Raw genomic sequence first — 25,752 nt, 5'->3', positions numbered from 1 at the left:
TAGCTGTCCTGGGGCTGCGCAAGATTATTTTACAACTCCGGTAGCTACTAACGTTCCGTTTTATACCTTTAATAATTGAAAAGGGGGCATCCTCAGCTCAGAAACAGAATCCACCCCCGCAGTGCAGGTGCGAGCACGTCCTCCATCAGGACCCGTAGGCGTGGAGGGAAAGACTGAGGTTACCTACCAACGGCCGCCCCAGGCGGCGGGCCCGGTGCCTGGCCTTCCCGGCGTGCCCCGCGCGCCGAGGGGACTTTTAATGTGAAGCTCCGGGTGACTCAGCCGCGTGGCCGCGCCGGCCAGGGCGGGGGGCGCGCGCCGCTGCGGCACGGCGGCTTCTCGCGGCGCCAAGTGCGCGCGCCTCCCGGGCGGGTTCGGGCCCCGAGCGCGAGAGCGCGGCGGGGAGCGTCAGGTAAGTGTGGCTCGGGGCCCGGTAGGGCGAGTGTGGTGGCGGACAGGGCCCGGGCTATGCCTTTGTGTCGGGGGGCGTGAGGGCTGGGGGGGCCGTCTCCTCCGGCTGCCGCTGGGGCGGGCGCCCGCCAGGTCGGACCCCAGTTGTAAGGCCGCGGGACTGAAATCATCGCGAGGAAAAATGTCCGCAAGTGGGTTTCGGCGGCCCGTTTTCGTGTTGAGGATAAAGTCTTAGAATCCGGGAAAGGGGTGTCGCCTTATATGGAAATCGTAAACGCAGTCGCGGGGACAGCTAAAGAGTAACTTGACTGTTTTCTGCAGGCCTGGGGTGTTTTCATCCCGCCAGCAGGGTGAGGACGGTAGCGCCGAATGTCTCTTGATAACGCTTTTGCAGACGCGGTTTTTTCCTGGCAGCTAATGGGACTCATTAAAAATCAGATAGTTGGTGGGACTTCTTGTCAAACTCTGTCTGGAGCGGAGAGTGCGTCTTGCTCACTCCCCACCCCTCCTTCAGAGTCTCCTTTCTCTGCCACCCACAAATTACTGGCTTTCATTAGAAGCTCCGAGTGCAGAAGAGCTGGGTAGAGCCTTAACCGGGGATCTTTTCTTTTGAGTGAAATCCTACTTTTTATAGCAGGCAGTGACTTCAGGTTTACAAGCCTGGTTCTGCACTATCAACACACACACACCCCAAAACAAACAAACAAACAAAACTCCAACCCCCAAACAAAAACCTCTTATATTTCGGAGTTTGTGATTCTTTCTGAAAATTCCTGGGTTGGGGCGGTTTATTTTTAAATAAAGCAGTGAAGCCAGTGAACAAACAAACATGGTAGACAAGGCCGTGGAGGAACTCTTTAACCAGTTCATGAAAATGCATTTTCCAGGTCCTTTCATTGTGCCCCTGTGAACTGTTAGAGGACTCGCTCAGGTTTTACCTGAGAAATTGAGGTTTTTTTTTTTTTTTAATGGTCCCCAAAGCAAAGTAGTGTAGTCATATGTAATGAATCCAGAGTCAAAAGAACCTCACCTTAGTTCCTATCCCCATCCGTACCCCATCCCCACCTCCCATCCCCCACCCCCATTCTGGGACAGTAGTTCTCAAATGTAAATTTACTCTTTAAAAATGCGAGTACCACTCCCAGAAATTTGATTCTAGAGATCTGTGATGAGTCCCTGAAACTGCATCTTAAGCAGGCACCCCCATCCTTGGTGTGGTATACCACTTTGAGAAACACCACCATAAGGCTGGCCTGGGAATCTTGAGAACTGCCCACCTCCCTCATCCCTTTGTTGATTTACTCTCCCCTCCCTTCCAACCAGTCACAAGCCAAGAAACCAGCCTCTACAGAGGGAAACTTAAGCTAGTGCTTTCTTGGACTCTGACACCAGGGTAGGAAATGACTTTCATACATATTCTGATATTGCCTTGGTGGGTTAGAGATAGCCTGTGTCTACTAATCTGTACTTGTTCCTTCTGGGGCTGCTTCTAGCATCCTCAGAATTTAAGCAGTGCCATCAGGCCACATCTTGGCATCCCATCTGACTCAGTTTCAGTCTTCCCTTGAAAACCAGGACCGCCAATGGCATGTAATTTCACTTGAGTCCTCAGATTTCATGGTACCTAGCAGTACTGGTAGCGTTTATGAGAGCTTTCAGTTCAGCTGAACTCTAATTCAGTCATTAAACCCAGTAACGCCTATTTTGTGCAAAGCCTGTAGGGGGCCGCTTTAGCAACAACATTGCGAAGATGGCACACAGTTGCATTGCTCCCTTGAGCTGGAAATGAGGACTGTGTAACCTCTACTGCTGAAAGCTTTTTCTCTTAGTTCCTCTTAAATAGATATGTAGGCATGAGGTTAGAGTTAGGCTGTTTGACTTCTGTTTTTGACCTCTTTTTTGTCTTATATCTCTTATTAATCTTCTTCTAATTGGTTCACAATTTCCTTCTATAACTCCAGACTTCCTGATTATTGTGTTTTCCTCCTGCCCCTGAATTTGAACATGCCTGCCCCTCTTTGGCTAACTGGAGTAAAAAGTTGAGGAAAGTTGTTGGAATGCTGAATGACTTCTAGCAGGAAGACCCAGAATCATGGAAATATGAAGCTTAGAGATATAAGGAAAGCTATTACAAATTTATTTAGTGCAGTCCTCTCATCTTTCAGATAAAGAGATGAGATGGCAGAGGTGAGGACCCCTGGCTCCCAGCCCAGTGTTCTTCCCACTAAATCTTCTCAAGAAAGATGCTTCTTAAAATGGAAAAGGTCAAAAGAAATTCTGTTATAAGTAGAAGAAGAAAATGGAGAGACTTCCACATGACTACAAAAGCAGTATTTTCTGGGAAAATGGAGATTGAAGGAGAATGTGATGTAACCATATAAATCCTGGAGTGAGAGTACTAAGGACTCTGAAGCTTAAAATAAGTAGTAGAAGTTCAAATAAGAGCAAACAGATGGTTACCTTGTAATCCCAAGAGACATTACAAACTTAATATTTTTTTAAGAATTCAGTAAAGGTTAAGATAAGTATATTGGCGAATTTTTATTAAATATTAGATGTTTGAGCAACATCCAGAATGTTTTAAAGTTGTAACCATACTTGTCCTTATAGAAGTTATTAGATGTTCTATGGGAGACCATGTAAAACTGATCTAACTACTAATCTGATTTAATATGTTTTCTTAGGGGAAATAAGATTAATGACATGCATTTCTGGAATGTAGGAAGGAAATAAGTATGGATAAAAAAAGTTTTTGATAATTTTTTTTCTTTTGAGGGGGGAGAGAGCGTGAGTGCATGCACTGCATACACACATGTGGGGGAGGGGCAAAGGGTGAGGGAGAGCAAAAATCCCAAGCAGGCTGTAATGCCCAGTGCAGAGGCCTATGTAGGGCTCAGTCCCTCGACCTTGAGATCATGACCTGAGCCAAAACCAAGAGTTGGACACTTAACCAACTGAGCCACCTAGGTGTCTCAGGAGAACCTTTTGATATTTTTGCTTGGAGTCCTCAAATTAAACATTGTTGGATTCTCCTATTCTCCTTGTATATTCATGAAAGTAGATTAGAAGGGTAAGGGCTTAATAGTTAGACATTATGTGCCAGACACTGTACTAAATGCTTTTACATCCATTGTCTTATTTACCTCCATTATAGAGCTGAGGACTCTAAGGTACAAACAGCTTAAGTTTGCCCAAAGTCATACCCCTAATAAGTGGCAGAACCTCTATTCAAACTTAAATCTGCCTGCCTCCAAAGCCATTAAGATTTATGCTCAATAGTGCCCTCTTTATACTTCATTGGGTGGCAGTTCAGAATGTGGGCATTGAAGTCAGTCTTTTCCTGGGTTCCTTTATTTATTAACTTGGATAATCTCATCAGTTTCTAGGTCTCTGAAATAGAGATTGTTGCAGTTACGATCTCAGAGGGTTATTAGGGTCGAGTTAATTCATGTAAAGTGCTTAGAACTGCCTGACACAGTAAATTCTCAGGAAATGTTGGCTTTTTTTTTTTTTAAGATATTCTTTTCTTTAGATTCAGATTATCCTTCCTACTGTTAAAATACTAAGGCTTTATGATAAATATAGATATAAACTTTATCTCTGTTCTTACTAAAATGGGGAGCCTTACAAATATTTTGGAAAATACTGGGGTATAGTGCAAAGATCTGTGACTGGGACTAGAGGGTTTGGTTTTTATTTGTTTCATAGAAAAGGTTGTAAGGATCAGATAAAGTAACAAATACAAATGAAATTTAAATAGTATTTTATATTTGTATAGCATATACAGTTATTAAAATTAGAGGAAAGTTAACAGTAAATTATTGACAAGATTATTAAAGTTTGATTTCCTTAAAATAGCTAGTGATTTACAGTTCTATAGGAAGATCACAGTCTATACATAAAACTATGTAAGATTCCTTCTATGTGTTTGTCCTAAATCTCTTTTGGTGCCAGAACCTGAAATTTAATTTTCACAGTTGTATCTGTATATCATTTTGCTAGGGCTGCCATAAAAAAGTATCACAGACTGGCTTAACCATCAGAAATTTATTTTCCTACAATTCTGGAGGCTGGAGGTCTGAGATCAAGATGTTGGCAGGATTGGTTTCACCTGAGGCCTCCTTGCTTTGTAGATGGACTCCTCCCTGTGTCTGTGAGCTCATTTCCTATTCTTAAAAGTCCTATTGGATTAGGACCCACCCTAATAACTTCATTTAACCTTAATTACCTCTTTAAAGTCCTTTTTTCCAAATAGTCCCATTCCAAGGATTTAGGAGTTGAAACCTCAACATACAAAGTTTAGCTCGTAACAATTTGTTTAGGGAATTATTTACTTTTTATTTTTTATTTTCTGTTTAGGGAATTATATGCGAGGTAATCTGAATGTTCCATTGCCTTTATTGTTGAGTGCCCTATACCCTGGGGCTCAAGCAGCATCATCCTCTATCTCTGTGCCTGCCTACCTATTCTAACTTCCACCTGTTACTTAGAACCAAGCTTGCTGTCAAGTACCCTAAGAAACACATCATGCCTCTGCATTAAGTCATTGCATTTGGATTTAAAGCAAGAATCTGCTTGAGAAACTATTCCATATATTTAACCTAATAAATTACTAATTTGTTTGGTAAGCATATTTCTTAATTTTAAATCTCTTATGTAGTATATTTTTTAAACTTTAAAACATTTTTTTTTTCTTAAACCATTTTAAGCCTTTTCTAAGGGGAAGAAAAAACATCCTGGGGTGCCTGGGAGGCTCAGTAGGTTAAGCATCTGCCTTTGGCTCAGGTCATGATCCCAGGAGGCAGATGCTTAACCTACTGAACCACCCAGGCATCCCATAATACGTGTTTTTTAAATTGTATGTTATTGAATATTCCAAAGTCTCTAAATGTGTTATAACTTTTAAAATGCGAAAAAAGGAAAACGTATCTAAAAATGGAATTCTTCAAGAAAATATTAAAATGCTGTTTTGGGGATTTTTTGTTTTGTTTTGTTTTAAGATTTTACCTATTTGTCAAAGAGAGCAGAAGTGCACAAGCAGGTGGAGAAGCAGGCTTCTTGCCAAGCAAGGAGCCTGGTGCGTGACTCAACTCCAGAATGTTTTTTCCTTTGAAAAGACTTAAAGTCCGCTTCTCCCTCTCACCCTCCCCACCCCTCATGCTCCCTGAAATAAACAGATAAAATCTTAAAACAACAACAACAACAACAACAACAAAAAAAACCCACACACATACATCATGAGCCTACAATGAAGGGAGAATAATTAGTATTTTCAGTCTTTTTTTCTATGAATATATTTATTTCAACCTGCCTTTTTTTAAACCTAATAAATCAGTACTGTTTCATGCTATTTTAGTTATTAATCTAAAATCTATTGTTTGGGGTGCCTGGGTTGCTCAGTCATTAAGCGTCTGCCTTCAGCTCAGGTCATGATCCCAGGGTCCTGGGATCAAGCCCCTCTCCCACTCCCCCTGCTTGTGTTCCTTCTCTCGCTCAGCGCCCTGGGATCAAGCCCCACATCAGGTTCCTTGTTCAGCAGAGAGCCTGCTTCTCCCTCTCCCACTCCCCCTGCTTGTGTTTCCTCTCTCGCTTTATTATTTTAAAAATAATAAAATAAAACCTATTTCTCTTTAGTCTTTTAATGTGGTGAATTATATTAATTGATTTTTAGAATGTTAAGCCAACCGTCCTCATAATGTATTATCCCTTTTTATGTATCTGGATTTAATTTTTTAATAATGCTTGGGATTTTTGTACTTATGTTTATGAGAGAAAATAACCTCTGAAAATGAATTGGAAAATAGTCCTCCTTTTTCTGTTTTCAGGAAGAGTTTGTATAAGATTGGTGTAATTTCTTCCTTAAAGATAGGGAAGAATTTGCTAGTCAGGCCATTTGGTCCTGGAGTTTTCTTTTTTGAAAGGTTTTATTTTATTATTATTTTTTTTAAAGATTGTATTTATTTATTTGACAGAAATCACAAGTAGGCAGAGAAGCAGGCAGAGAGAGAGGAGGAAGCAGGCTCCCCGCTGAGCAGAGAGCCCAATGCGGGGCTCAATCCTGGGATCCTGACCTGAGCCGAAGGCAGAGGCTTTAACCCACTGAGCCACCCAGGCGCCCCAATTTTGAAAGGTTTTAATTACAGATTATGGTTCTGTGTGTATATACATCACAATAACATATATCCTCTATCTATGAATACATACACACACCCCTAATATATGTTAAGATATTTATCACAGAAAGTTGGCTTTATAGAACTGTGGGGACTGGGCTAGACCATCAGGAAGGATGTTCAGGTTGGAGCTCTGAACAGGAGTTGAAGCTGCAATCCACAGATTAATTTCTTCTTAGAGAAACTTGAATTCTGCTTTGCTTTCCAGTTGACTGGGTCAGGCCCACTCAGATTATCTAAAATAATCTTCCATAATTACAGTGATTATAGACTTTTAATCACATGTATCACATGCTTTCATAGTAACATCGAGATTAGTGGGGTGTTTTTTTTTAAGATTTTATGTATTTATTTGACAGAGAGAGATCACAAGTAGGCAGAGAGGCAGGCAGAGAGAGAGGAGGAAGCAGGCTCCCCGCTGAGCAGAGAGCCCGCCGCAGGGCTGGATCCCAGGATCCCAGGATTCCAGGATCCCAAGGTCATAACCGGAGCCGAAGGCAGAGGTTCAACCCACTGAGCCCCCACAGGTGCCCTGAGATTAGTGTTTTGATTGAACTAAGACTGTAGCTTAAGCAAGTTTACATATAAAACTGACCATTATAGCTTCTCGCCAATCTTCAAGTCTTGGCTACTTTACTTAGTTGTCTGATGCCTTCAAGCAGTTGTTTTTCTGTTTTATCCATTTTTCTGAAGGATTCCAGGCAATAAGACTAAAACGAAACATGGAAGTCGTGGGTGTGGGGAGGAAGGCAGACTTCAGCTCAACTCAAAAAGAAGAAAAGATTTTCCCCAAGGATTGCTATTCAGTGATTGAGCAAAGCAAGAGACTTTTTATTTTTGGATATTTTTAGGTAGACTGGACTAAACTGGTAGAAGTATTTTTGTAGTCCTAGGTAGATTATTGGGATCCAGATTTTTTGAGATTCATGATTGGTAAAATGTGGGGAAGGAAATTGGGAGCGCATCAAAAGGTTGCCAGTATCTTCGTACATTTAAAAAAAAAAAATTCTGGCCGTCATTTTCTGCCCTCATTATTTCATAAAAGACATTTAATACCAAAAAAGAATTGAAGGTTTAATTTAGGTATAAAAGACTGTCCTTCCCAAGAAAGCATTACATTAACATATACTATAATTTATACTTCAGTTCAAACTTTAATATTTTTGAAATCGTGATGTATCTTAAAATCATGTATATATCTAATATGCTAGTACTTCTTTTTCCTGCAAAACTATTAGATTGATGATGTCTCAGTCAATGCCCACTGTCTTTGAACTGGAGTGATCTGTCTGTGTATGTGTAGATTGCATTGTCCTCATTTCTGTCAAGAATTCAGGGAAAACTTTTGACACTAATTGGTACTGGTCCTTGAACCATCTTCTGATAGTGATTTTGGGTTGTCTCCAGAATTTTCAACATGTTCTGTAGCTACAGTATTGATCCATGGGTCTGTCCCCTAAGACCTTCAGATCTTTCTTGCTATACATTCACTTAGCTTTTTCCAATAAAATGGCCAACTGTGTTGATAGATACATTTTTAAGTTTTGTTATTGCACTGCTTTGCACTGTTCCTTTTAAGACATTGGTAAGAGTATGGCCCTTGGATATTTCCTGGAAGTTTGCCAAAGTAACCTTTAATTGTATATCTCTTCCTTTAAAGGATTATAAGCTTTTAACAAGAAGAAGACTGTCCTGGACATTAGGAACCTCACCCTGGAGATTGTATAATATGTTGACTGGCTTTTTCTTAGGAATCCCAAGCTTTTCCTGGTGTGTTATGTGCCCTGAATTGTTCTTAGCTTAAAGGTGTCACTAGCATGACTACAACTAGTTGAATCCAATCAAAAGATAGAAACACCTTTGTGGAAATTACAGAATTTCATCTATGCAGTTTTTAGGTGATAATGTTGAAAGTTAAAGCAGAATTAGGTAAGATCTTTGAACTCTGGGAAATTCATACCGTAAAATCAATCCCCATGTGGAGTTAGTTGATTTAGAAGTCCACTCAACTATTTAAACAGAAAAGGTGCTATATATGCCCATTATTGTCACAGTGAGGTTGTATACCCAGGCCGCAGATCTTAGGCTTGGAATTATATCTCCAAACCTGTGCAACTTAGATAGAAATTGGGAATTAGGTCAGACCTATAGGAGAGGTAGGTAACACAGCATGATGGTTAACAGTAGACAGTGAAGCCAGAAGCCTGGGTTCTAAACCTGGCTCCACTATTTATTAGCTGTGTGACTGTGGGAACGTTCCATAACCTTCCTCTGTTTCCTCACCTATTAAATGAGGGTTATAATGGCACCTACTTCATGAAGTTTTTTGACTATTTAATGTTTGTGGAGCGCCTGGGTAGCTAAGTCAGTTAAGCATCTGCCTTTGGCTCAGGTAATGATCCCAAAGTCCTGGGATCAAAGCCCATGCTTGTTGTCAGGCTCCCTGCTCAGTGGGGAGCCTGCCTCTGCCCTTCCCCCACTTCCCACCTCTACTCACTCTCTCTCTGTCTCTCTCAAATACATAAAATCTTTTAAAACTAACATCAAGTACTGAGAACCGTATGTAGCACATGATTCGTGTGAATAAAGTTCATTGCCATCTGTACTTAAAATGTAGGGTTTGTAGCAATTTGACATATTCAACAATCTCAACTGATTCATTTGTGATTCTAATGTAGAATGTGTTCTTGAGTAATTGGGTGTTAGATTTGATTACTCATTTAAGGATGGAAGAAAATGTTGCTGTTTGAGACTGTTGCAATATTTAAGAACTTGAGATAAACTAGATTAATCAGTTTAACTTTTTAGATTTACCAGAGTTTTTTCATTACTTAAAGATTTGCTTGGTAGGCAGTGGAAGTGCTAAAACAAGAAAAGAATATATATGAAGATTATAGATATAGTTTGAAATATCTGATGGAAATACCAAACTTAGGGTAGTGGTTATAGAGGAATTAATATATTATGTTTTATATTTTAAACTGGATGGTAAGTATAAAAGTTTTTACTATATTATTTAAATTTTTTTGTTTCTAGTACAGTAGTTTTTTAATTTGATAAATTTGTAAAAGAAACTGAGTAAGGGCAATCTTAGTTATAAATTGAACACAAGGTCTTAAGTCTTAACTTAAATCCAAGTAATTATAATATAGTCTCTTTGTGCACAAAACCCATTCTTGGACCTAAGTTATATTGACAAAAAGGTACTGGGGGCAGTAAATTGGGGATGTCAAGTAGAAAAGACAGGAAAATATATCCACGCAATTACGAACTTGTCACTATTGTCATTGTGCTTTTATCTGCCAGCCTATTAGCATGGCCTCAGCAATTCATTGGGGAAAAGGAAAGAAAAGGGAAGTAGAAACAGAATTCCAGCCTTTCTGTCCTCTTCTCTCCTGCATCTCTTCTCTCATTGTGACTCTCTTCCAATGTAGAAGAAATGAGGAACAGAAGTGGTTCTGCCAACAGACATCTTTGAATTTTTTTTTTAAGATTTTCTTTATTTGAAAGATCACAAGTAGGCAGAGAGGCAGGCAGAGGCGGGGTTGGGGGGGTGCGGAAACAGGCTCCCGGCCAAGCAGAGATCCCGATGGGGGTTCCATCCTAGGACCCTGAGATCATGACCTGAGTCAAATGCAGAGGCTTAACCCACTGAGCCACCCAAGTGCCCCCATCTTTGAATTTTATGCCTTCCCCAACTTCTGTAGTTTTTTGCCTTAAATTCTATTTTGTAGACTATTAATATAGTTTCACCTTTAACTGGTGATCAAATTTATCCCCTATAGTGGGGTAACCTGGCATTATGTGCCTCTAACGTGATGTTTGGAAGGATACAGTTGCCATCTGTCATATTCTTGTTTAGTCACAAGAAAATGTTTTACTTATATGGAAATAGATTCAGGATGTTGGAACTGACCTATACTTTTTTAAAATGTCAGTTTCAGGGCTGTCTGGGCGGCTTAGTCATTTGAGCTCCCACCTCTTCAATTCAACTCAGCTTGTGATCTCAGGATTATGCATCATGAGATCAAGCCCTGTACCCTGGACAGGGCTCCAGCTGCTCTCCCTTTCCCCGGTCAGTACTCTCTCTCTTTAAAATAAATAATTTTTTTAAATGGGGGGAAGGAATATGTAATATTAAGAGATTGAGAATAGCCAAATGCAAGGAATGGGCCTTGATTGGATTATGGATCCTCAAAAAAGGCTATAGAGGAAAATTTGAGGCCAAATTAGTAAATTTGGTTATGGATTATATGTTGAGATTATAGAATTGTTTGTTTTCTTAGATGAAAATGGTACTGTCTTGTTTTATAGGAGAATGTCATAATTCTTAGACAATGCATACTGAAGTATTAAGGATAGGAAGTGCACCTCTCTGTAACTCTCAGGTGATTTGGAAAATGTATGGGGAGGGGAAGGAAGTGTAAGCACACACAAATGAGACAGGATGATCATTGTTAAGTCTGAAGGGTGTATATGAGTGTACTGATTGTAATGATTTTTCCATTTTCCTGGAGATTTAAAAACTTTCAAAATGAGGGGCGCCTGGGTGGCTCAGTGGGTTGGGTGTTTACCTCCAACTCAGGTCATGATCTCAAGGTCCTGGGATTAAGCTCCACATTGGGCTCCCTGCTCTGCAAGGATTCTGCTTCTCCCTCTCCCTTTTTGCCCTCCACGGCACTTGTGTGCTCTCTCTGTGTGTCTCAAATAAATAAAATCTTAAAAAAAGAAAAGAAAGAAACCTTGCTGATGAAAGTGTTTAGTTAATACAGAAGATTCATTAGAAAGCTATACAGTTTTCTCACTAGATGGAGCACACAGCTCTTGGTCTCAGGGTCATTAGTTCAAGCCCTGCGTTGGGTATGGAGCCTACTTTCCAAAAAAGAAAGCTGTGTAGTTTTTAGTTCTAAAATTACAGGTTTGGTTTAAAGAAGTAACATGTCTGTTATCAGTAAATGTTTGAAATTGAGAGTTAACAGTGGTATCATAATTGAATTTTATTACCTCTGCAAAAGGACACATTCAAAGTCCAGCAGTTATTCTTAATATAAAAAGTACAGCTACACAGAGATAATTAGCGGTTGTTGGTATTGGAATGGAGATAAGGGATGATGTGGTAGGTAGGTAATAATGCAAGAAAAAAACAAGCAAAGATTTAAAAATGTTTTTGAATATGATTTTTAATAAGCTTGAAGCTAGGTTTGAATATATGAATAGTAACAGCTATTTTCAGTGTTTACCATATGTCAGAGATCATACTCAATCTAAAGTATTTGTGATCCCTAAAATAGCTCTTCCAAATAGATATTATCAGTTTACAAATGAAAAAATTGAGTCTCAGAGAAATTAGTCATGTGTGCAGATTGACCTAGCAAATAAGTAGTGGAATCAAGAACCAAACTATGCAGTCTGGTTTCAGAGCACTTGCTGGCAAATATGGGTGGCGGCATAGGTTATGGTTAAATATAGCTTCCCTTAATTTGAGACTTTGTTAAGAAATGGTATGGTAAGTGGGAAAGCATTTTATAGCATCAGTTCTTTGAAAAGAAATAGAAACCCGAAAGATAAAGCAGTTAGGGCAAGGGGGTTGATCTTTACTAGGGATTAATTGCTTAGGCTCATGTAGAGAGTATATAAGAAGGGCATGTGCAAAAATCTTGACCAGTATTCAAGAAGTACAATATCTTGAGTTCTTTTTCTGCATAGAATTCTTCTAGTATAGCTGCAGTATTAACCTAGACAGCATAATTTCTTTAATGCATATGTATTTGTATGTGTTAAAATAGCTAAGGAAACTCGGGTTTTACTTTGGAATTAAAAATTTGATTAAACAGTGTCTCAACAATAAACAGCAAAATTGCTTTAGTTTTAATAGTTTTCAATTATCCATACATACTTTTAATATTTCATTGGAATGAATTATGGCAGTAATCTTTTCAGGTAAAGTGAATTTTTACTTCCTATAATAAAAGTTGGAACAAATGGGGATCTGGCTGGCTCAGTTGGTGGAGCATGTGACTCTTGATCTCAGGGTTGTGAGTTCAAGCCCCATGTTGGGTGTAGAGATTGCTTAAAAAATAAAATCTTTAAAAACAAGGCTACATTCTGGATAACAAACCTGGTAAAAGGAATGTGTGTGTAACCGCTATCCATTAAATGTAATATTCAATGACTCTTATCACAGTGATTTTAAACGAAATATTTTACTCAAGGCAGAAAAAATATAAATAATTTAAGACACGATGTTAAAAATTAGAAGAAAAAATTTTCCTATTAACAACTTAAAAATACCATTTTAGAACTTCTAGCTAAGGGACATAGAAAAATGATGGTCAGATTGTTCAGTTGAAATTGTACATGACATTGGCACAGAAATAGATGAATTGGTGGAACAGTGTAAAAACCAGATCAAGCATCTATTATCTGTTAGTATTTGATAAAGGTGACATCTCAAATCAGTATGGGAAAAAAATGAACTCTTCAGAATATATTAAGGCAGTTAATTGGTTAACCATTTGAATTTTGGTACATCCATACCTCATGCTGTATACAAAACAAATTCTCTATGGGATAAAGATTGAATGTTAAAAAGGCAATAAAACATGAAATTTGGTATAACGTAATAGAATATTATGTACCATTGAAAATGATATGAGTGTAATTGTTGACCCACAGGCAAAATCATGGTATGTTGAGAAATATAGCATAATATTAACAGCAGAATTTCAAATTGTAAAAATAAAAAAATATATATCTATGTATTTATGCTTAGGAAAGTCTGGAAGAGGAATTATGGGTGATTTTTATCTTCTTAGTATTTTCTGTCAACAGCAATAAATCTGTACTGCCTGAGTGCAGGATGATTATTTGTTTTTTAAAATTCTGCAGGAGTAAAATAGCTAAGGAAAAGACACCTTGGCAATAGAAGAGGAAGATACGGTGTTTTCCTGGGTTGAGTTGGGGGGTGGGAGAACGGAAAGACACAGAAGGTCAGGTGCAAATGAAAAGTTAGGCAACTGAGGCCAAAAATAATTTGTAGAATTCCAACAACAGTACAGGGTATAGTCTCACTGAATCAAAATGAGGAAGGTGGAACTGGACAATAGTCAGAACGTAAGTATATTCAAAAGTAGAGGATGAGCGTGATGACAGGCTTAGAGAGCTAAAGAAATACTGAGCTGCTGTATGTGGGAGATTGACACATGTCTCCCAAGCTTATCTCTTGTCTTTTGTATGGTGCCTCATGAGTTCTGAGAGCTTTGCCCTTTATCCTGTTTGAGAAAGGTTTGTCTGACTTGGTAATGGCAGACATCCTCCTCTATTTTTATGGATGAAAATACTGAAGCTTAAAGAATGTTTTGGTGACAGAGCTAGTTAATAACGAAGCCGAAGCCAGAACCTGCTTTGCTTCAGTCTAGTGGGTGGTCTTGTAATCATACCTCATTCTCTCAGACTTCCAGGGAGATGAGAGCAGTCCTGGGAAACACCCAGTGATTCTAGTCAAGCCTGACAAACTTGATATGAATAAATCACTATTACCTAATACCTGCCCAGCATGGTTGTTTTTCCCCACCCACCCAAAGGTAAAATTTTAAGGATCACAAAGGTAAAATTTTTGATGAAAAAAATAATGGAAATGACTTGTTAATTTATCACATTAAAATGAGCTATCACATTTCACTTACCAGATTGGTAAAGATAAAACTGAAACACTGTTAGCAAAAATTCTGGAAAAAGATATAATTACTTTCTAAATCTAATTATGCCGTATAGATTAAGGGTAGATTGGTTAATTTACCAAATTCTGTGGCATCCTACCTCATCTTCACCACCCAGCTTACTCTGAAGTGAAAAGAAAAGAAAAGAAAAGATACTGCCTTTTTAAAAAGATCCTATTCTGGGGTCCTGGGATCCAGCCCTGAGTTGGGCTTCCCACTCAGCAGGAGGTCTGCTTCTCCTTCCTCTTGTCCCTCTCCCTGTCATACTCTCTCTCTGTCTCAAATGAATAAATAAAATCTTTTTAAAAGAATAAATAGGGGCGCCTGGGTGGCTCAGTGGGTTAAAGCCTCTGCCTTCGGCTCAGGTCATGATCCCAGGGTCCTGGGATCAAGCCCCGCATCGGACTCTCTGCTCAGTGGGGAGCCTGCTTTCTCCTCTCTCTCTCTGCCTGCCTTTCTGCCTACTTGTGATCTCTGTCAAATAAATAAAAATTTAAAAAAAAAAGAATAAATAAAAGATCATAACCCTTGTACGATTTACAGTCTGAAAGTGTTATGCTTTTGAGATAGATTCATGTTAGGGTTGTTTGCTCCTAACCCTATTTAGATTTTAAAAATCTGAATAGTTTAGTGTAAGATATTGTACTTAATGGCACAGTGATCCATGTAATTACCTTGTTTTCTTCAGAAATAATTGATTAGAGGAAATCCCAAGTAAGAAGAAAATACATAGATTTATTATAACTAGAAGTTATTTTGGATTAATACTCAAGGTGATTATGTTCTTGGGAGAAACTGGTGTGTCTGTTTTTAGGTTCAAGAAATATGTGGAGATAATTCCACTACCAAAGATTGTGTCTAAATTTTCCAAGATGGGAGATTATGAAGCTAAGTGGTCTTGCTATTCCAGGTCTGCAAAATCATGACTTAACAAAATATGAGCCTTCATGTGAGGCCTGTGGAAAAAAAAATTATTTTATTTATTATTTATATTATAATTTTATAATATTATAAATATATAAAATATAAAATATAAATATATAATTTTATAATATTATAAAATGCTTACACATACTGTGTGGAAGTGAAGCTCAAGCTGCATGCTGGATGTTAAGTTTTCTTGATGGCCATGTAGTCTGAGCTCCATTATTAATATATTTCTGACTCCTGGGGCACCTGGATGGCTCAGTGGGTTAAGCCTCTGCCTTTAGCTCAGGTCATGATCTCAGGGTCCTGGGATCGAGCCCTACATCGGGCTCTCTGCTCAGTGGAGAGCCTGTTTCCTGCTCTCTCTCTGCCTGCCACTCTGCCTACTTGTGATCTCTCTCTCTCTGACAAATAAATAAAATCTTTTTTAAAAAATAAAAAATATATATATATTTCTGACTCCTACTCCTTTCCTGAAGCAGTCTCATCAGCTACTGTTCAGTGTGCCAGGGGCAGCACGATCCTTTGGTTTCTGTCATTGTATGCTGCTATGACTTTTAGGACTGCATTTTGGCCAAAAATAGTTTTTTAGCAATAGAGACTGTATTGTTTAAGTGCTTTGCTTTTTCTTTTTCCTTAGAACTGTTTTGAGGGCCACAGTTCATTTAGGGGATGGTTACAGAATTGAACCAGGTTGGCAGTGAAAATACACATTCAAAGTTGAATGAATGCCTCATCCTGCAAGGGGAGTGGTATTAGGTTTAAACAGGCTACTCTGGTGTAAAATCTTCTGGTGTCAGTTAACTTTCTTGGTTTCAAAGTTTAAGAGAGTTTCGTTCTGTCATTCTAGGATTATAGAGGAATTAATTCATAGAAGACTTTGGGAAATGTTGCATTAGGTGATTTCTTTTATGTGTGCCACTAAGCATTAATCCTAGTGAAGAGCTGAGAAACCGTATCTACAGGTTAAGTGAAACATTGTCATACAGAACCAGTTAAGCTTTTTTTTTTTTTTTTTTTAATTCATTTGAGAGAGAGAGAGCATAAGCAGTGGGGAACAGCAGACAGAGGGAGAGGGAGAAGCAGACTCCTCGCTGAGCAGGGAGCCCGATGTGGGGCTTGATCCCAGGACCCTGGAATCCTGACCTGAGCTGAATGCAGACACTTAACCATCTGAGCCACCCAGGTGCCCCCAGAACCAGTTAAGCTTAAAGAAACACCCCCTTTTGGTCTTTCCAATGTTGGCAATAAGCTCTTTCCAGTTCCATGGATCCTTTTCTTACCCTGTTCTATAGACCTGATTTTGACATCTGAATAAAACTTGAGGGCAGTGGTGGTTTTGACTTTACCAGTTGCTAGGGATCTGTTTTAACCGCTACATGCTACATGTTACTGCCCTTAGTGACCTAATTTCTTCCTGAAATGGTGTTAGCATGCAATCCACTTGGATAAAAATCAGTGGTGATATAAGATGATTCTTCCACCAAAATTGCAAGTAGAAATCAGTATAATAGAATAATAAGTAAGGTGAACTTCAGGAATATTTCACATAGTTGTGCATCCCCTAAGGATGGAAGGGCTGCAGGGCAGGATTACCTGGAAGAAAGGTATGAAGCTTTTCACATAGTCCCCCCCCCCCATTCTGCCTGATGAGCAAATGCCTAGCACAAGGAGGTAGCTCGTTATGTGTTCCTCCCATGACTGGACTGCCTGGGGGAGTTAGCCTTCTAGCCAATGATGTCTTGGTGTAATTTTGAGGTTGGGGTTGGGGTTGAGCGTAAGGTACAGAAAGTGAAAGAACTTATAAAGAGGAACCTGGGCACTCTAAGTCAAATTTTGTTTGTTTGTTTTTTCTTTAGTGCAGGTGATTTCTTGTTTCAACAACCATAATGCTAATGCAAGATTTGATAGTTTTCATTCCCTAGTGCTTAGTTGTTGCAGGAACACATGTGTCTTGATTATTTTTCACATATGGGCAGGTTTTCTTTAGTTGACCTGTTGGATTCTTCCCCTCTTTTGTGTCTGTGATCTAAACAACACCAAATTACTGCACTACCATTTAACTTGTAGAACTGATCATGATTGGGGCCAAAATGGTAGGTGTGATGTCTGGTTTTGGATACAGCTTAAAATTATTCTCAAATAACAAGTTGACCGACATTCTTAAATTGTTAGTGATTTGGTAGAGATCATTAAATAAGCCCAGTTCCTCCCAGTATAAAATCACAAAAATAAGTTTAAGATGTCATTTCTTCTTCAAACAAGAATGTGAGCCGTCTGTGAGTTCTCCAGCTCGGCTTTCATGCTTCAGAAGTCCTTGGAAGTCTGTTGGAGGGTGTTTTAAATCCTGCACATTCCTGTCTTCCAGGCTTTTTCTCTGGCCCAGCAGACAGTTCAGGATCCAGAACTCAAGGATGAACGTTCACCGCGGCAGCGAGAGCGACAGGGCACTGCGGCAGGAGGCCAGCTGCCTAAGCGATGACCCCTCAGCTGTGGCCCAGGAGAGAGAAACAAATAGCCTGGCTGCTTCTGCTCTTCAGAGTCTCACTTACTCTGTAGGGCCCAGGAGCGATGGTACGATGGTTAGATCTTGACTGAATTCGGAGGGCTTTCTCACCCGTGAGCGTCCACTCCACCCGGATGGCATAAATAACCTTTCCAGCGGACTGGCTTAGTTACAGAAGGCTGACTGCCACATAACAGCCCCGCTGACTCACTCAATCCCGCATGTCTAACTCAGCGGTAACGGTCTGAGAAAGATAGTCCTGGGTCTGGAGTCACAAGACAGATTCAGAGTCTAGCTGTGCTATTTATCGTCTGTAACAGTGGATGAGCTCCTTAATCTTTCCGAGCCCTGCTTTCTTAATCCAGAAAACAGGGATGTTAACATTCTTACTTCACAGGACTGGGAGACTTCGGAATTAATGGATGTGCAGGCTCTTGATAAACTGTCCACTTCTTTTTAACTTTGAATGAAGGCAGCGGCAACACTCACAATAGCGGTTACTGTTTACTGGGTGCTCACTGGGCTAGGAACTTCACATACGTGTTTTTAGATTAAGGATGGCAGACTGTTGCCACATCTAAATCACTGCCTGTTTTGTACATTTTTTAAAATGCCGCCATCACGCCTGTTTGTTCACATATGGTCTTTGGCTACTTTCTAGCTACAGTGGCAGAGACTGTGACCCACAGAGCTTTCTGGCCCTTCACAGAAAATGTGCTGATCCCTGCCTAGAGTCCTCCTCCTTGTGCAGATGAGGAAAGGAGATTTCAGGAACTTACATAACGTGCTCAGACCCACACTGCTAGGAGGTGGGCAGCTGCCATTTGAACCCGTGTCTTTCTAACCAGCCTGTGGTATTCTAATGCATCCACTGGCAGAAGAGCAGGGCATGCCTGCCATCCTAGAGTGTGCCATTGGGGGGAGTTTGTGCACTGAGTCCCCCTTCCTGCTCACCCATGTACACTGCGTGGGACTTGAGGCGCCCTTCAGGAATCAGCCCACTAGAACTGCTTCATTGTTGGGGGGTGAGAGGGGTAGGGAATCAAGCATCCTGAATTTATGATGTGGGTACCTACTTTCATTTTAGAACAGCATTTTGAATGTGAAAGCCCGTCTTGGTGATGTAAGCGTTTCTTGCTAGAAGCTTGTCCGTGGGTGGTGTGGAAGCTTGGCTCTTGTGCAGACAACAGGGCCACACTGAAAATTTGTCCAAAGCTGTAGAATGTGAACCCTCGGTGTGTTTGGTCTAGATTTTGGTTTCCTTTCCTTCAGAAGCAAATGGGGAAGAAATGTGAGTGCACTCTAGCTCACAATTTATTTGGTTATCTAAGGGCCTGAAATCAGGCTTATTTCCCACAAGTGAAGAGCAGGTAATCCTGTTCATGAATTATTGTATACAGACTTAAAATTCGTGTGGGATGGGAGTCAGACACTCAGTTGTATCTTTAACCTTTTACTTTTTTCAAAAAAAGATTTTAAGAAAATGTAGAAAAGTTAATTAAGCTTGTTAAATCTAGGTGACAGGATATGCATATTGTGTTAACTTTGGTATGTTTGAAATTTTTCGTGAAAGAGACTTTTTTACATTAAAATATATTAGGAGATCTGCCAGTTTAAAAGAATTCTATGATAATGCTTTCATAAAAATTTCCCCCAGTTTTCTTCTGCATTATATCCAGATTTCACATATTTGGTTTTAAGCCTTTTTTCCATGTTATGGTATTAACACACTTTGAAGTGCTCTCACATACTTTAATTCAGTTGATAGAAGAATCCTTTGAGGGAGGTGAAGTGAACATGATTCTCATTTTAGAGACATGAACAGTGTTTAGAAAATTAAATAAACTGCTTAAAGGAAATGCCTCCTTGGTGATACTAGCACAAAAACGGTTTCCATGAAGGAATCCTAACCCAAGGCCACTTGCACCGGAACCTTTCTGCTGAGGGCAAGCCCTGCCTCTTCAAAAAATGGTCCTGGTGATGTTAGGATTCTCCAGTGCATAGTGAAAATGCATTTTTATGTGAATTTCTAGGAAAGGTAATGCATTAGACAATTAGAGACTGTCATCCCTTCTGGGAAATAACATTTAGAAACATTTGGAAATTTTTAGAAGGATGTGGGAAAGGAATAGTTTCTGCACCCAGAAGTAGCAGATTCCTTAAATAAAACACAGGAACTACGAGAGTATTATTTAGAGCTAAAAGTGGAAACAGAAGTAAAAAGTGATTGCCTCTGTGAAACAAGACCGGGGGAGGGCATGGAGTCTGGCAGAACCTTGTTGGTTGTCCACAGAAATTCTCTAGTGTTTAAATTTTTTTAAGCCATGCACGTAATTTACTTTAAAATTTTTAAATCACTTTTTGAAATGTGGGCATTATTGCCTTCATTCTCTCCTCCCCAACATACAAACCTGTAAAAAAGCTCAGGGGGATCCAATATGAATCTCTAGCTTATTCTTCCTTTACTTGTTCAAGGGCAAGAGTTTTTTGCCTGCGAACACCTAAAAGTTCGGGGGTTTTTGTTGTTGTTTTTTTTTAAAGAGATGAGCTTTATCTTTTCCCCCAAGGCTTTTTGCTGTCAAGTTATTTTGGTTTGTTTGTATGATCTTTTAGACCTTTCACTTGACTATGCCTCTCAGCCAGCAAATCTTCAGTTCCCTCACATAATGCCACTTCCCGAGGACATCAAAGGCTCCTGCTTCCAAAATGGGAATAAACGGAACCATGAATCCTTTATGGCTCCAGAACGATTTGGAAACAGCACTGTGGGCTTTGGCAGTAACGTTCATTCCCAGGCACCAGAGAAAGTGACACTTCTTGTAGATGGCACACGTTTTGTTGTGAATCCACAAATTTTCACTGCTCATCCGGATACCATGTTGGGAAGGTAATTGATGATAATTTCCTTCCAAATTCACTGTGTTCTCTATGAATAGAAGTACCTGCTGTTTATCTTGCACTAGATGTGAGGAAAAGAAGGCCTGCGGTTGCTTATTTTTCTACCTTCCTATCTTTGTGAGACAGGGAGGGCAAGCTTGTACAAAGCTGTTTATGTGTTGATGATTTGGGGGATGTACTCTGTTTACAAAGCCAGTACAGCACAATGGGCCCCCACAGAAGGGCGTGCAATCAGGACTATGGAAAATAATCTGCTGAATATCCTTCCCTCTTCCTCTATAAACTCCCTCTACAACAGAAGTCACACTCCTCATTTCTTATCCATCTTATCCATAATAAGATGCATAATAAGTACACCCTCACAAAAGTAATCTTGCCTGAGTTCCACAGGTCAAAGACAGGGTTAAGGGGAGATCTAAGTTGTGGGTTCTTTTTTTCTTTTGTCTTTTAATAAAAAATAGAAATGTGTTCCAAATGACACAATAGCAAAGCCGTTTTATGGAAAAGCCTTTTGCCTGCCATCTGTCGCCCACTGTGCTTGGCAGCGGGTGTCATGCTGTCATTTTCTGATACCTCCGTCTCTATTCAAGTTTTCCAAAACTGAGTCTTTATGTCTGGCTGTTGTATTGTTTTGTGACTGCTCTCTCTTTTCGTCATGTTCCATTCTCAGTGCTGCTTCATTGAGACCACAGTCTTACCCTTCTCTCCCCATCTCCTGCCTCCAGCATATTAGGGTTAGAGTTTAGGAAATGGAAAAGGCCTAGCAAGGAGGAGCACTGGCCAGAAAGTGTTCTTGGAGCCTGGGCTGGGAGTTAGGACATGCTCCTTCTGGCCAACTACAGACCTTAACATGAGGCAGAGCAAATTGGGATAAGAGTAAAAATAATAATGTGTGTATGTATATTACACACAGACATTTGGCTTTTGAGGACGTTCATCTCCTTGGAAGTAGATCTTATGTAAAGATTTAACCTCACTCAGGACTTTGGACTAATTTGAACTGATTTAGAAATCAGAATGGAGGGGTGCCTGGGTGGCTCAGTGGGTTAAAGCCTCTACCTTCAGCTCGGGTCGTGGTCTCAGGGTTCTGGGATCGAGCCCCGCATGGGGCTCTCTGCTCAGCACGGAGCCTGCTTCCCCTCTCTCCTCTGCGTGCCTCTCTGCCTACTTGTGATCTCTGTCTGTCAAATAAATAAATAAAATCTTAAAAAAAAAAAAAAGAAAGAAAGAAATCAGAATGGACTACACTCATTTGTTGAATTTTAGGCTAAATGAAATCCAGCTACTCAAATGTATTTGAACATATACATACAGATTCATGATGAACCATTTTTAGCCAGGACCAAATCTGAATACTTCTCAAACCTCTGAATTAAGACTAAACTAGAACAAGCAAGCAAGCAAACAAAAAAAGACTAAACTATAACATTAAAACATATTCCAGATTGGCCCTACATTTTATCAGATTTGACTTCTTGTCCTCAGTCTTGGGGTTATTACCACTGCCCACCCACCACACCCAAAAACTGTTCTTGCAGCACTGGCTGGCTCTTCAAAGTAGATTGCCTCTGACAGTAGTGATCATGAGAAGAAAGGCAAGCATTTTCTGTTTGATTAATAGATTCTTTTTTTTTTTAAGATTTTTATTTATTGTATAGATCACAAGTAGGCAGAGAGGCAGACAGAGAGAGAGGGGGAAGCCGGCTCCCTGCTGAAGCAGAGATCTTGATGCAGGCCTTAATCCTAGGACCCTGAGATCATGACCTGAGCTAAAGGCAGAGGCTTAATCCACTGAGCCACCCAGGCGCCCATGATTAACAGATTCTTAGCTGACCCTCTTTCTTTGAATCTAGGATTGTCCCATGATGAGAGAGTCTAATTCTTAATCTAGGTGGTTCTTCAGCTGAGGCTGTTGGTTCTGAGATATACTTAGGTTTGCTCTGTCCAGAGGTTATATACAGTGTTGGTAAGCCTCTAGTCAGTGAGCTTAAAAAAATGTGAGCCATTAGTCAGAAGGGGTACAGGCTGAAAGACTGCAAGTAGATTAATGTTCATCCACACCATTACCAGAAAAATAACTCTGAGCTTAGGTCTTGCTGATGAGAATTTGTGGGGGGAAGGGGGCATTGCATGGCATGTTCACTATTTTGATTCATAGCTGTTTTGGTTGGACTTTAACCAGAATGTTCAGAAATGTCAGCATTCTTTGAAGACCCTTTTATCAGGATGGATTTCTTACGTATGGTGTTAGTGTTTGGAAAGTATGGATTTGGAGTCTTTTTCAGACCTTTGAAAAGCAGCCAATTTAGGGTAGAGGAAAAGAGTTTTAACACTGAAGAGCCAGCCAGGCTTCCCAGCAGGCTGAGGAAGGAAATGGCACTGAGACGCCATCGGGAACTTAAATCAAGCTGGCCAAAGAGCCTACCTACCGCCTGCGCTGTCCCTCACACTGGTTTCCCATTCCACAGCTCAGATGTGCAACAGGAGTGGTGGAAGTCAAGGGGCCAGTTTTACTGGAGGGGATCTGAAAGGGAGGGAGGAAGAATGGGAAAAGATGAGTAAGAAAAGGCAAGATCTTCCTGTGCCCTCCTGACCTCTAAGTTCATGTACAGAGCAGGTTCGCCTCTCTAAACTATGCCGAACCACTAGATAAGCCTAATAGCTCCCATCCCTATCTGCTTGACCCGAAGTTCCTGTCATTAGAGTTACTCCTTGGATTGAAGAAGGGTATTTTCTCCAGAGCTCCAGCATCGGAGTGTACCAGGAATGGGAGGACAGTAACGTCTGCACCCACCAGGAGAGATGCATCAATCATATTAGATATTGAAAAGCAAATCTGAGAACCACTGCATGCTAGATAAGGTAGGTTAACAAACGAGGGAAAGGACCAGGAAGGGTCAGGAGCAGGAGAAGCAGTCTTCCTGAGCTGCCGGCATATCCCTGGGCACTGGGGAGGGCAGGAGAGGCAGCCCTCCCACACACCAGAGATTTTCCAAGGGCCAGCTCTGCAAATGCTCCTTTACCTCATTTGCTGTCCCGGAAGCTTACCACTGGTGATCCCTGAAGACTTGGCTGCTTCATTTCTCCTTGCTCTCAAATGCTGCAAGCAATTGCTACCACCTTTTATGTCTGGAGGGAGCTTCTTCATAGGGGTTGGGTCTCACTGATGTGTTTTTAATTTATACTATGAGAACATGGAATGGAGTCTTCCAGAATGAGGTGAAGAAGGGAGCAGTCCTCATGGGTGAAGAATCCATCTGTCTGACATTGTCGTCTGATGTCTTTCAGAATGTTTGGACCAGGAAGAGAGTACAATTTCACTCGGCCCAACGAGAAGGGAGAGTATGAGATTGCCGAAGGAATCAGTGCGACTGTATTTCGAACAGTGCTGGTGTGTAGGACCCTTCTTGTGGCATCGTCTTCCCCAGGGGCAGGCACAGGCAGAAGCCTTGAGAGTTCCATCAAATTGTTACTGACTTTAGGGTCTCTAGTTCCAGTTCCCGTTCCCTCTATTTTCTCTCCCTGAAGTACCTCTTGTTTGAGCTCAGTCAGCTATCAGGTTATGATTAAGCACATCAGAGAGCCAGGAGCCACTCTGCCAGCTGACAAGTCAGCCAGCATGGTGACAGTTCTAGTAACCTACCATTTTAACAGAACCAGGAATGGATGAGGGGTTGAAGAGGTCATTCCTCATCTTGGTTCTTTGCCTACATTTCTTCTTTTTAATCTTTTTACAGGATTATTACAAAACTGGTATCATCAATTGTCCTGATGGCATCTCTATTCCAGACCTTAGGGATACATGCGATTATCTCTGCATTAACTTTGACTTCAACACTATCCGATGTCAAGATCTGAGTAAGTACAAGAGCAGCTCTGAGCTGCATTTGAGCAGCTGAACTTTTGAGTTCGCTTGGAATCGACTGCTATTCTTTATCACTAAACAGTTTCTAGTGTGGGTTGAAAACCATTCGCAGAGGCAGAGACGTAATACTAACCTGTTCCCTCTCCTGCTTCATAGCTCTGTGAGGACGTGGAATAAACCAAAGAGAATGTGTGGCGGGTTCTGAATCCAGCTTGTCCAGTGAGGCACTGAGCTAACTGCTTCCCCTCTCAGGGACCTTGGTGTCTCAGCTAATAAATAAGGATACTGACTCTTGGACATTAGTGAGCAGAGTCAAACAGCATAAATTGGCTGGGTTCTTCTTAGAATTCTTTTTACCATTAACTTCATGTTTACTAAGTGCTTTCTAGATGTGAACTTGCTTAAGTCTTATAGCAGTGAGCCCTGCAAGTCAGGTAATAACCCCATTTAACAAATGAGAAGACTGAGAAATTAACTTGTTCAAAACTCTAAAAAGCTGGGATTAGAGCTGATTGACTACAAACACCATTCTCTTATTATCACCTAGGCTTCCTGAAATTATTTAAAAAATTATTCTTTGAGGGGCGCCTGGGTGGCTCAGTGGGTTAAAGCCTCTGCCTTCAGCTCAGGTCATGATCCCAGGGTCGTGGGATCGAGCCCTGCATCGGGCTCTCTGCTCAGTGGGGAGCCTGCTTCCTCCTCTCTCTCTGCCTGCTTCTCTGCCTGCTTGTGATCTCTGTCAAATAAATAAATAAAATCTAAAAAAATATATATATATTCTTTGAGGTTCATGATACATTTCCCTGCATATTCCATGAAGTTCTCTAGACTTGTGGTCTCTCTACTGGGTCTAGCGCACACTTAGAGCAAGTCCCCTGGTGTCCTCAAACTTCAGATGATCCCTCTTCTGTGGTACCATAACTCCATGAAATTGGGGTCCAGAGCATCTTCAGAAGAGGTACTACAAATGATGGTTCTTTCTCTTGTAGAATTAATGTGTGTGGTTTGACATTGTATAGCTAACAAAACTTCAGTTGGTCAAAGTGCTCAGGGATTAATTCAACGTGAGGGGGGCACCTGGGTGGCTCGGTTAAGCATCTGACTTGGTTTCTGCTCAGGTCATGATCTCGGGGTTGTGGGACAGAGCCCCACATCGGCTCCATGCTGGGCGTGGAACCTGCTTGGGATTCTTTCTCTCTCCCTTTGTCCCCCACTCCTCCCTCCCTCTTGCTAATAATAAATAAACATGAGAAA

At 40.6% G+C, this 25,752-nt stretch overlaps 1 protein-coding gene across 3 annotated transcripts in view; it reads left to right on the top strand.

The window, feature by feature from the left end:
• Positions 1 to 309: 309 nt before the first annotated feature.
• The window catches only part of KCTD20 (potassium channel tetramerization domain containing 20), a 32,329-nt gene continuing 6,886 nt past the window's right edge, over positions 310 to 25,752 (top strand). The window contains exons 1-5 of one of the 3 annotated variants that reach the window (XM_032862363.1): positions 310 to 412; positions 17,598 to 17,803; positions 20,349 to 20,622; positions 23,922 to 24,024; positions 24,371 to 24,491. In XM_032862363.1, the coding sequence (XP_032718254.1) occupies positions 17,644 to 17,803; positions 20,349 to 20,622; positions 23,922 to 24,024; positions 24,371 to 24,491 (658 nt within the window). In that variant the 5' untranslated portion in view covers positions 310 to 412; positions 17,598 to 17,643. Of the gene's footprint in view, positions 413 to 665; positions 850 to 17,597; positions 17,804 to 20,348; positions 20,623 to 23,921; positions 24,025 to 24,370; positions 24,492 to 25,752 lie in introns of those variants that run through there. The other 2 variants (XM_032862364.1, XM_032862366.1) reach the window with 2 other exon arrangements.

Source organism: Lontra canadensis, unplaced genomic scaffold (genome assembly GCF_010015895.1).
Source record: "Lontra canadensis isolate GAN:19392208 unplaced genomic scaffold, GSC_riverotter_1.0 scaffold23, whole genome shotgun sequence".
Taxonomy (NCBI): Eukaryota; Metazoa; Chordata; class Mammalia; order Carnivora; family Mustelidae; genus Lontra; species Lontra canadensis.
Note: the sequence above shows the minus strand (reverse complement) of the source record. Positions and strands in the feature narration are given on the sequence as shown.